Source organism: Marmota marmota, unplaced genomic scaffold, assembly GCF_001458135.2.
Source record: "Marmota marmota marmota unplaced genomic scaffold, marMar, whole genome shotgun sequence".
Lineage (NCBI taxonomy): Eukaryota > Metazoa > Chordata > Mammalia > Rodentia > Sciuridae > Marmota > Marmota marmota.
The window spans coordinates 32006110-32018616 of NW_025999853.1; the positions used below are offsets into that span (position 1 = coordinate 32006110).

At 34.0% G+C, this 12507-nt stretch overlaps 1 protein-coding gene and 1 long non-coding RNA gene across 6 annotated transcripts in view; one reads left to right on the forward strand and one right to left on the reverse strand.

Moving 5' to 3' along the window:
* LOC125617252 overlaps window positions 1-6252 on the reverse strand; it is an 8668-nt gene extending 2416 nt beyond the window's left edge. Inside the window, exons 1-2 of the long non-coding RNA XR_007348187.1 lie at window positions 6241-6252; window positions 3979-3986 (exon numbers count right to left, since the gene is read on the reverse strand). This is a non-coding gene — a long non-coding RNA (uncharacterized LOC125617252). The remainder of the gene's footprint in view (window positions 1-3978; window positions 3987-6240) is intronic.
* Osbpl8 (oxysterol binding protein like 8) overlaps window positions 1-12507 on the forward strand; it is a 174947-nt gene that overhangs the window by 68223 nt on the left and 94217 nt on the right. For 2 of the 5 annotated variants that reach the window (XM_048804761.1, XM_048804762.1), the window contains exons 3-4: window positions 6168-6204; window positions 11639-11776. In XM_048804761.1, coding sequence (XP_048660718.1) covers window positions 6168-6204; window positions 11639-11776 — 175 coding nt within the window. The remainder of the gene's footprint in view (window positions 1-6167; window positions 6205-11638; window positions 11777-12507) is intronic. The other 3 variants (XM_048804757.1, XM_048804769.1, XM_048804775.1) reach the window with 3 other exon arrangements.

A 12507-nucleotide genomic window follows, 5' to 3' on the forward strand; every position in this document is an offset into this window, starting at 1 on the left:
CAGCACTAAAAAATGACAAAATCATGGAATTTGCAGGGAAATGGATGGCACTAGAGCAGATTATGCTTAGTGAAGCTAGCCAATCCCTAAAAAACAAATACCAAATGTCTTCTTTGATATAATGAGAGCAACTAAGAATAGAGCAGGGAGGAAGAGCAGGAAGAAAAGATTAACATTAAACAAAGGTTATATTTTTATTTTTCCAAAATGTAAATAGGTTTATTCTTTTTTTGATTATAAAAATAATGCATCCTAACATACTATATTTAAACAATATAGAAAGATGTATTAAGTAAAACCTTACCTCCTGAATGTAGCCACTGTTAATATTTTGGTGGTATCTTTCATGAGTTTGTGTATGTCTTACACATGAGATTTTATAAAAGTGGAATCATCTCATACAACACTCTGTATAGCTTACTTCTAAAAACTAATACACAGTGGATATTTTTTAGTCAGTAAAAAAAATTAATGACTACATAGTATTTCATTGTATGAAAGTATTATTATTTAATACCTGTTTAAAACAGGTTACTTTTTTAGATTACTGCAAATAGTGTTATGATCAACATATGTTTGGACACATCTTTTTGAACATTTTGGATGATGACCTTAGTGATCCTGGAAGTAGAATTACTTCATCAAAAGTGTGGATTAGGTTATTTTAAAATCACTGCTTAGCAGACCAGATCATATTCTCTTCCCAACAGTGACAAGCTGTAGTACCCAGAAAAATATTCCTTTAAAATCTCTCGTATAAAACTAAAGGATAAAATGTACACTTGAGTATTTTGCAGATGATTACAAGAATACAAAAAATTTGAGCTAAGTATAGAGTGATGACTCCTGTTCTAAGAACAAGCAGATCTGAGCTGCATTATATATCCTTCTCTGAATTTTCTTATTTTAAGAACCAAAGTTCACACTAAATAGAGTGCCCTTGATATGTTCTGTATTGTCCTTCCAAATTGTGGTTTCTGGGAAACAGCTGTAGCAGGATTGTTACCAAGAGAATAACTTTTGTCAATTTTATCTGGGAAAGAGGTGCCACCAGTTACATCAATGCTTGATTAGCTTTGTGCTTTCCCTTAAGCACATCATATGATTTAAGGCAATAAGTGCATTAAGAGGGAAATTCCGTGCTAGAAGAAATGCAATAAAAACTATAGATCTCATGAGAATTATTTCTTGGTTTAATTGAGACTGAAGTGCTTCTCAGGATGAAGGGTTTGATTAACTTCTGCCTCTTCCTTTGCATTTTTTAAAGAATGCATGTTTTATGCTAAATATGGATGAGGTTGGCAAATACTTAGATGTGCAATAAAATAAGATCACTTTTTTCTACAACACTTTTTTCCCTGTGATTTATAGCCTAATCAATAAAGATTTAGATAATAGCTATAAATATTTTATGATTCTAATTAAAGTACTTTGGTAGTATGTTGTCTAATAAGTAAAAGTTCTAGGCAAATAACTATAATTTGACTATTTTCAGCATATACTTTACGTGTGTGTGTGTGTGTGTGGTCCTGGGGATTGAACCCAGGGCCTTGTGCATGTGAGGCAAGCACACTACCAACTGAGCTATATCCCCAGCCAGCACATACTTTTGCAAAAATGGAAAATTTATGTATATAAAAAATATTGAGATGACTGGATGACTGGGTGGACATTATCTATGGAATAATGATCACATCAATCTGATTAAGTTATTCAAACAGAATATTTTATCCTATGTTAATTTTTTTTCTGAACAAATTGTGAAGAAATTTCATGATTCTTTAAGATGCTGTGAATAATTTGGTACTTTAGCAAGATCCAAAAAGAATGTTTAGCTTCTTATTTAAAAAAAAAATATTGTACAAGGTACTTGTGTAGAATGTTGCCATATAAGTACTTTCATATCATCTTTATTCATGTGGTACACAAAATGATACTGTACAGAGTAGACTATATCCTGAAAACAGTAAGAATAAGAAGTTAGTAATGTACCGTTTAGTCATGTGTAGAAGACTTCAGTGATGTAAATTACTTGGCAAAAATTGTGTATAATCATTTGCTTATAATCATGTGCTTATATAATCATGATGCTTACTTATATCCTGTTTCTTCCTATTTCTTACTACCATCACTTTTCAAACAGCTCTGGAAGAATGATTTAACTTGGACCCAGTTTAGTACCTCTATATCCATATCTTTCAGGGAAGGGTTTCTGAAGCCATCTTTGATGATAATGATGGTGTTGATGATGTTGTAGTTTCAGTTTTGCTTTTGGAGAATTTCAGCTTGATTCTTAGTTTTCTTGTCTATTATAATATGTTTTTCTGGTGCCTGTTCTTTTATCCTATGCTAGTTTTCAGTCTCCAGTGATTAATGCATTCTGGTATATAACCTTACTCTAACATGTATCATAATTTATCCTTTTTATCTTACCGGCCTGAATCTTTCTCAGTTCAAGCCTGTCTTTCCAACTGTTTACTTAACATTTCCTCCTTGATGTCTCACAAACATTTCAAACTGAGCTGCTGATACTTCTTCCTAAAACCAAGCTGTTCTCACTGTCTTTTCCATCTCAGGTAATGGCATTTCCATCCTTCTAGGTGCTCAGTTCCCAACACTCGGCATCTTCTTGATTCTTAATTTCCTCTTAACTCACACTTGGCCTATTTGGAAATCCTGCTGCTGTACCTTTAAAATGTTGAGAACTCAACAACCTCTCATCATCTTCATTGCTACCATCTTGTTCCAAATCTCCTTTCTCTCTCCCCTAGCTCATTGTAGTAACCTCCTAACCTTGTTTCTGTAGTCTATTCTTAACACAGTATAATCCTATTGAAACATAATCATACTGTATCAGTACTTTCCTCAAAATTATTCAATATTATTTAAAATAAAAACAAGCCCTAACAAGGTCCTACAGAATCCTGCATAGTTTGTCATCCATTTACCTCTCTAACCTCATCTCCTAATACTCTTTCTCATTGCATTCCAGCCTCAATGGTTTTTAAATCTTCCTTGAATCCAGTGGGCTTCCATCTCAATCCACGACACTTGCTTTTCTCTTTGCCTAGAATACTTTTCCTTCATATGTCTTTTTGGCAAGTTTCTTCATTTTATCAAGTTCACTCTATAGCAGAGCATTCTTAAGCTACCCAATCTAAAAATTTAACTCCTTTCCCCTAGTTTTCTTTATGCCTCCTATCTCTCTTTATTTTTCTCCTTAGTTTTCATAGAATATAATATACTATGATTTTTACTTGTTTATTATATTCTAGTTCATCTTCCCCACTAAAACATAAGTACCTCAGGGACAAGATTTTGTCTATTCTGTTAACTCCTGTATTCTTCAGTGCCTAAATGATATGAATTCATAGTAGTTACTTGGTAAATATGGTAAGTATGATTGGAATAGACAGTGTTTATTTCAATCACTCTTTGGTGCCCAAACTGAAAAAATTAGGAGTAATCCAGTAAAATCAGATGTATATGACACAGCCATCTTGAAGGTATAATGTTGAGAATTAAGTATTATTAGAGGTTTTTGGAACCAATACTGAAAAGTTGCTGTACATGCTAGAGGGTATTTTCTTGGGAGTAAACAAGCAAAGAATACAGCCATACAGAAATTGAAATAGTGCTGTTAATTAAATTTGAGATTGTAACAGAACTGTACAACAAAAAAGAGCTTATTAATCTTTTACCCCAAATACGAGATCAGCTTTAGAACCTTCAAGCATGACTGGTTTTGTGAGATTAAATATTCCCAACTATGTATATATATGATTAGAAGCACTGGTTTCTAGGAATTTATTCATGTCAATACATGAAGACATTTTTAGAAGGTGTCTGTGAAGTCTTTAAGTTTGCCACAGTTGTCTGTGTCAGCTTCCTAACTTCTTTCAGTTTTCCAGTATTATTTATTGATGTAAAACAAATGATTCCAAAATTAAGTGGTGTAAAACAACATGCATTTATTACCTCAATTTCTGTGGGTCAGGAGTAGCTTATTAGCTAGATGTCTCTGACTCAGTCCGTCATGTGGTTGCAATCGAGATATGGGGGAGGAGATACTGCTGCAATCTCTACTGAAAACTCAGTAAGCTGGGGGCCTTGGTGCATGCCTGTAATCCCAGCGTCTCCGGAGGCTGAGGCAAGAACGTGGCAAGTTCAAAGCTAGTCTCAGCAACTAACTAGTTCCTGAGCAATTTGGGAAGATCCAGTCTCTAAACAAAAAGGGCTAGGGATGTGGTTAAGTGCCCCTGGGTACAATCCCCAGTACCAAAACAAACAAAAAACAATCTAGAGTGGTAGGAGGTGGAAGCTGGAGATTCTCTTCCAAGTTTACGTAGTGGTTTGTTGGCAGGCCTCAGCTCCTTTGCATAGTAGTCCTCTTACAAGATTACCTCGTGAAGTGGTAGCTGGCCTTTCCCAGAGTGATTTATCTTAGAGCAAAAGACTGTGAACAAGATGGAAGTCATAGTCATTTTACCAGTCTATAATCTTGGAGGAGCTATTCCATCACTTCTGCCATATTCCCTTTTGTTGGAAATGATTTTAGTAGATCAAGCACACCTTCAAATAGAGGGAATTATGTACCAAGATATGAGGATCACTGGGGGTTGTTTCAGAGATAGCCTCACAAATACTTTAATCTCTTTCCCCAAGCTTGCTATTTATGGTAATGTAGCCATCAGAAGGACTTGAGCACAATTAGTTCATTCTCCATAAAACTGTATTCTAGGCTCAGCTCAGTGGTAGAGTGCTTGCCTTACACATGTGGGGCACTGGTTTTGATCCTCATTGCCACATAAAAATAAAATAAAAGTATTGTGTCCATCTACAACTAAAAATATATTTTTTAAAAAATCTGCATTCTTTGAATTTTCTGTGAAATAAATCACAGAAGAATGAGCTTAAATGGGCAGCTACAGAAAGGCAAATAGAACAAATGTCTTTAAGGCATTAGAATACAATTTCAAGCATTATGCCATCACTTTAAGGAAGTAATAAGATTTTCTCTAAGGAGATGACATAAGCCCCAAGTAAATAGCTACCTTCTTTTGTCACAGTTAAGCTTCCCCTACTCTCTTTAAATCAGACAAGGAACAGTGTCATTAGTGGGAATTTTTTGTTTTTGTTGTCACTTTAGTTTTTTTTTTTTTTAAATTTTTTTAGTTATAGTTAGACACAATACCTCTATTTTATTTATTTATTTTCATGTGTTTCTGAGGATCAAACCCAGGGCCTTGCATGTGCTTGGCGAGCTCTCTACCGTTGAGCCACAACCCCAGTCCACGTTAGTTTTAATGTTACTATATTTGGTATCTGAAGTGAGGGAGAGCTGAAAATTCTTTCTACCAAGCCTGACCCAAACACCTGTCTGTAAGCAATATTTTGAGTAATGTTGCATGTTAAAGTACTAGACAGATTAGCAGTCTTTTTCCTGTTTCTGTTAGTTGTTAGTAAGTTCATTCAAGAATTAAGGCTTCTGATTTCCTAAAAGATGAGATAATATGCTTGATATTTAGTGGGTTCTAAAGTTTGTCTGATTTAATAAAATTTATCTTTCTAATGAATATTTCTGTTTGGGTTGTTTTGGCATTTGAGAAAAAGTTTGTTCTAGTTTGTTAATGTCTTTGTAGAAGTTCTTTTCAACTTGCTTGGCATATAAGAACTCAGTAAATGCTCCTTTCTTTTTTTGCAGAAGAAACAGACTAAACTCTGTGTAGTGTCCAGTGCATTGATGGCATGCAGAACTAATATTTTATAGTGCATGAGTGTTATATTTTTGAACCACCTTATGTTTTAGAAACGAAAGACTTTTGGCTCTCCGTTATATTTCTAAGTAGTAATTTTTACTACATCTAATCCATATCTTGAATTGTCATTGATTTTCAAAACAAAATGCTTGGTGATTTGTTTTTCTCTCCTACCTTCATTTTCCAAAATTAAAAACAAATATTTGGTAATGCCTAAGCCAATTTTTTTTTGGTATGGAAAAGAAAATTTCTTATAATTATTAGGTTTGGTGTGCATGTGCTTTCTACTTATAAACTAATGCTATTTTCCTTGTCCTTTTGTTTCACTGCTGCTTCCATCCTGATGCATTTTGCTTCTTCCTGGTTTGGACTCTATTTATTTGCTGCTCAATTACTCTGCATTAAAAGCTTCTTGGTGATAGCAAAGATATCCTTGGGCCATCAAGTAAGTAGCTAAAGTTTGAGTATCATGTTTGGGGACGTAATATTTTGATGTGTATTTATTAAAGGCAAATGATATTTCAATTTTGGCTTATTAAGCCTTAAGCTTTACTTTCTAGGCATTGAAATACAAAGTGAAGAATAGAAGTGGTCAGTCATGGCCCGTCTGTTCCCATTGTTCATCTGAAATCGATAGACAGTGTTTGTATATTTGCACCTTGATTATCTGGAGATGCACTATTTACTTAAACAGTTGTCTAATTCATGATTTAGTACCTCCTATTTATAATATTCCTTTCTATAATTTTCACAAGACATATAACAGACTGCTTTAAGCTAGAGGTGACACAAGTAATTTATTGCTGTGTCAAAATGAGAAATACTATTTTATTTTGTCAGAATTTTTGTTAGAATATTTGGATATGAAATTTTTTATACTTGGAAAATTTTACAAGTGAAACAAGTTTCACATTAGGCATTTAGAAGGTACACCCTTTAAGATTATAACCAATTAACCTTAACAGTTTTTTTTGTTTGTTTTTGTACTGGGGATTGAACCCAGGAGTGCTTTACCACTGAGATACATCCCCAGATCTTTTTATTTTTTATTTGAGATAGGGTCTTGCTAAGTTGTTGAGGCCCTTGCTAAGGTGCCCTGACTGGCCTCAAATTTGTGATCCTCCTGACTCACACTCCCCAGTCACTGAAATTATAGATGTGTGCCTGCTGGGATTATAGGTATGCATCACCTTGCTTGCTTAGCTTCATCTCAACAAATTTTACTGAGATTTGGGGTGTGGGGGGCAGTGGCTGGGGATAGACACTGCTAGCTCTGGGATATATACAATGAATAAAACATACTGCCTGCCCCTGTAAAGATTTTTATAGTCTAACTGGAGAATGACAGGGACAATTTTTATATTAAAAAATCATAGAATTATTGAGATATAGGAGCTTCATAGATAATATAAAAAACATTTATTTTACAGATGAAGAACCTGAATAGAGTTTAAATATCTAAGAAACTAGTTGTGTGTGGTGGTGCACACATGTAATTCCAGCTATTCAAGAGACTAAGACAGGAGGATCACAAGTTTGAAGTCAACCTGGGTGATTGAGTCTCAAAAATAAAAAATAAAAAGGGCTGGGGATATAGTTCAGTAGTAGAGCACCCTTGGATTCAATCCCCAGCATCAAGAGGAAAAAAATCCCAAAAGCTAGAATTAGTTGCTAGTGTGCCACATCTTTCTTCTACTGTTACTCAAAAATCAGAATAAAACTCTTAATTTGGTGAAGTCAATAATTAATTTTACTACATCATTACTTAGACAAACATTTTAATTTTATTGAAGATCAATATAGAAAATTATATTGATTTAGGAAGTTTTAGTCTTTATCTCCAAGTAGTTATCTACCTATTGCAAGTTATTTCACTGCTCTGGGCTCATTTTCTTCATTGAACAAAAGAAGGGAGGGAGTAAGGTAATGGCAGTGGTTTCTTTTGGCTATAAACTTCTTTGGTCTAGATGAGTTTCTATTTCTCCCTCATACTGATTAGTGTAGGTATGTAATTTTTGTTCTAAAAATAAGTGATTTAAAATAATAGTACTAAAATTGTTTTTTTTTCATTCTTAATTGCAATAATTCTCAATGTTTTATTATTATTTTTAATATTTATTTTTAGTTGTAGGTGGACATAATATCTTCATTTAATTTTTATGTGGTGCTGAGGTTTGAACCCAGTGCCTCACATGTGCTAGGTAAGCACTCTACCACTGAGCCGCAACCCCAGCACTCAATTTTTTATTATTTATCCTACAACCTGTATTATGAGGATAGTAGAGATTTTAAAAGTGGAAGATAGAACACATCTCAAGGGAAGTCTTAAGTTTTACATACAGATTATTTATTATTTCAAACAGCTACTTTATCTTAGCTGGGTGCAATGGTGCATGCCTATAATCCCAGCAATTGGGAGTCAGAGAGGCAAGAGGATCACAAGGTTGAGGCCCAGGTACTTTAGGGAGGCCCTGTTTAAAACAAAAACAAAAGGTCTGGTTATCTGGGTATGTAGTTTAGTGATAGAGAGTGCCCATGGGTTCAGTTCTCAGTATGGCAAAAAATAAATAAATGAATAAATGATCTTATTTTAGCTTGCATTTAGAGTCTGGGCAAAAGCAAGATTTTTGAAGCTTGTAAGATTCTTCAAACTTTTATATCGATGAGTTGAATTTGTAAAGTAAAGGTGTTATTTTCCCTAGAATGTGTAGCTTGTATGTTAATTAGTCCAGTGCATTGTCTACTAAAGATGAGTAAAATAATGTGAATACAAGGTAGATTTCTTTACTTCCATTCTAAGTAGAACCAGCAGAGGGCACTGCAGTGTTATGTTTAGTAGCTGAGTCAGTTGCATCAGAAACTGCATGGAATCCTGCAGTGATTCATTTGACAAATATTTTTTCAGTAATGTTAGCAAGTATTCATCAATTATGTGCAAGGACCCAGACAAAAAACAAAGTCACTGCCATTCTTAAGATTCTATTCAAATAATCTATTACTGTGCAAATAATGTAAGCAAATATTCTAGTGACTTATGTTAATCAGAGCCTCGGTTACTAATGCTTGTGAACTGGACTGAGAGAAAACAAATAGTAAGGTGGGCTTTCTGTTATCTTATAAAGTACACTCTGTACAATAATATTTTCATGTACTCTTTCACTTCAAGGTTATCAAAATCACACATACCATCTCAATTATGTATGCATTATAAAGGAGTGAATAGAACTAAATCTGCGTTTCTAAAACCCTTTCTTTTTTTATACAGTGAAGTTATTTAAGACATAGATACCTATGTCTTACTAATGGAATACTAAAGCATATTTAATTCCTTTAGTGGTTTTTCTTATATTTTTAATTATCCTTAAATGTACTATTTGATACATTCAAAAGAATATGTGTGTCATATATAAGGGTTAAAGCATAATCAAATAACAGTCATATAGTAAATCTACAGCTCAACCTAAGAACTAGAAACTTAAAAATATCTTACAGGTTTCTTTCTGCTTCTTTCTGTCCCCAGAAGTGATGACTAAGTTGTATGTTTTGTTTACCATTATGTATTTCATATTGTCAATTTGATTTGTATCATGTGGAAATATCATTAGTTTTATATCTGTACTGGGATGAACCCAGCGGAATTTCAATAATTTTCTTTAAAAATCAAACAGATCTTGGCTTTTGTAACTTAAGGAACCATTCTATGCGTTATGATAATGGAGTTTCATAAAAACAAAGTTAATTTTTGATTCAATAAAGTTTCATTGGACTCTTAGTTTACCAGGAAGCAATACTTTTATTGTGCCAAGAAGAATAATGGGTACGAGAATATTCAGGAAAATAAGGTAGACAAAACTCTTTGCTTTCATGGAATTTAGGGTCTAGTGTAGGAATGCAGACAATAAACAAATGATATGTCAGGCAGTGATAAGAATTACAATGAAAATTATTTAGATAAGGTGATAGACTAAAACTGTGGAGTGGTAGAAAAAATTAAGAATTTCTTTATGTGAAAACACCTTGGGGAAACGAAAGGGATTTTCTGAAGAGATAACACTTGAGTACAGTCAGCAAATGAGAAGAACTAATAAAGTGAAGATCTGGGGTGGGAGTATTCCAGGTAGATATAAGAAAGATATAATGGTCCCAAGACTGGCAAGATGACATTTTTGGGTAATACCTAGAAAGTGGTTAGAGCAGAAGCCTAGTGAGTGAGAGGAGAGTAGGGGAGAGTCGATTGGAAAGATAAGCAGGTCTCAGACTCTGTTGACTCTTAAAGCCATGGATTTTATCGTAAGTATGATGAAAACTAATGATATTTTCATATGATACAAATCAAATTGACAATATGAAAAAGATTACTTGGGCTTTTGTGTAGAGAATGAACTCTACTAGCAAGAAGCAAATTAGTAAGCTGGTAGGAATCTGCTGTTGTGGGCAATAAGAAGGTACTGGTGGCTGGGATTAGAGTGGTAATTGTAGAAGTTGGGAGAAGTAGCAGGATTCCAGATAAATTTTGAAGATAGAGCAAAGATTTCACAGATAACTGAATATGAAGCGTGAGAGAAAGTGAGGGGAGAAGAGTAGTAATGCCACTACCTGAGATAGAGGAGAGGCAAGTTTAGAGGATAAAGAGAATCAAGAATTTTGCTCCAGATAAATTTGAGATGCCTTTTAAATTACAGAGATGATTATAAGACAGGCAGTTGTACATGTGAGTTTTTGTTTAGGGGGAAGACAGCATAGCTGGAGTTATAAACTTAGGAGTCATCAGTCTGCAGTTTTTTTTTTTATTGACTTGGTAAAATATTGTTTTATATCTGTACTGGAATGAAAATTGTTTTGTATTTTTACTTTGAAGAAAGGAGCTAAAATATAATTTGGAAAACTTTGGCATAATGGAAAGTATGTTAAAGCAATTTGATTTAAAATATCAGTGATAAAGACTGGGGGATATAGCTCAGTTGGTAGATTGCTTGCCTTGCATGCACAAGGTCCTGGGTTCAATCCCCAGAACCACACAAAAAAGAAAAAAAAAATCAGTGATAATATGAATGTGAAATTCTGATTAAGTTGAAAATTTAAACCTAGAGTGAGGACCAAATCACTACCTTTTTTCTTTTTGGTACTGGGGATTGAACCCAGGGGTGCTATGCTGTTGAAAGATATCCCCAACCCTTTTTATTTTTTATTTTGAGACAGAGTCCTGCTAAGTTGCCATTGCTGGCCTCCAATTTGCAATCCTCCTGCTTCAGCCTTTTGAGTCTCTGGGATTACAGGCATGCACCTCTGCACCAGGCCCTAATTAAGATGAAACTAAATATTCTAAAAGCACAGAAACATATAAAATGAAAGAATGTGGAGATCCTAGGGCCCTATGGACTTAAAATTGCCCTATTCCTTCACTGAGTATTTTCTTTGTTCCACTTCTCTTCTTTTTCATCTTTTCTTAATGCTCTCTGGTAATAGTATCTTGACCGGATGGGTGAGAAGTACCCTCAAAACACCATTTAAATGGATTATTGAGTCAACAGGTTTTTAAAAGACAGAATTTCAGAACCAAGTGGTCCTGAGTTAGAATTTTGCCTCTATTATTTAATAACTAGTCTTATGTAAGGCAGTCTCTGTACATTAAGTTTCCCCATCTTTAAAATATTTTTACAATGTCTGTAATTTGTATTTTTGACTCTTGCATACCTGTCAATTTCTCTTGGATTGATAACAACAGAAAAACAAAATGGTTTTGTGAATTTAGTTAAGCATTAATTTGGTAAAATGAATATAATTTCTAAGACTATTTCAGTCATAATCTTATTCCATGTTATGAACGATATATAAATCAGTAACTTTAGGGCTGATTATATTTCTCTTCTTTTCTTGAGCTGTTGTAGCAAACAGTGACGAATCTCAACTTCTGACACCAGGAAAGATGAGTCAACGCCAAGGGAAAGAAGCTTATCCAACCCCAACTAAAGATTTGCATCAGCCATCTCTTAGTCCGGCAAGTCCTCACAGCCAGGGTAAGAAGTTGTGGTTTGGGGTTTTTATTTAGTTGGTTGAGGGAATAAGGGAGATTCACATTTTGGGTCTATTATAATTTTTTCTTTTTAATTATTTGGTTTTATAGAGGTTTTGTTTGAGTCATTTATAATAGTCTTAAAGATTTAAGAAGTTTTAAAGGCTTATTATTAATGCACTTAAATAATAAACCCATTACATGTTAATATGAATAACAATTTGCTTACCATTACCTAAAACACTTACTTCTTTGTTTGGAACATTCAAAATCATCACTACTAGCTATTTTGAAGCTTACAGTTGTTATCAATCATAGTTATTCCTCCTATCCAGTTGACCTCTGTAACCATTCACCATCATCTCATCTCCCATTCCTTTTCCAGCCACTGGTAACCACTATTTTACTCTCTACTTCTGTGAGGTCAGTCTTTTTAGCTTCCATATACAAGTGAAAAGTGTGGTATTTGTCTTTTTGTGCCTCACTGACTTCATTTAATATAATATCCTCCAGTTCCATTCATTTTGCTGCAAATGACAGAATTTCAGTCTTTTTATGACTGAATAATATTACATTGTGTATGCATAAATCACATTTTCTTTATCCAATCATAGACATACAGGTTGATTCCATATCATGGCTATTATGAATAGTGCTGCAGTAAACAGAAGTAGAAATATTGCTTCACCTACCAATTTCCTTTCCTTTGGATATATAACAAGTAAGGAAATTGCT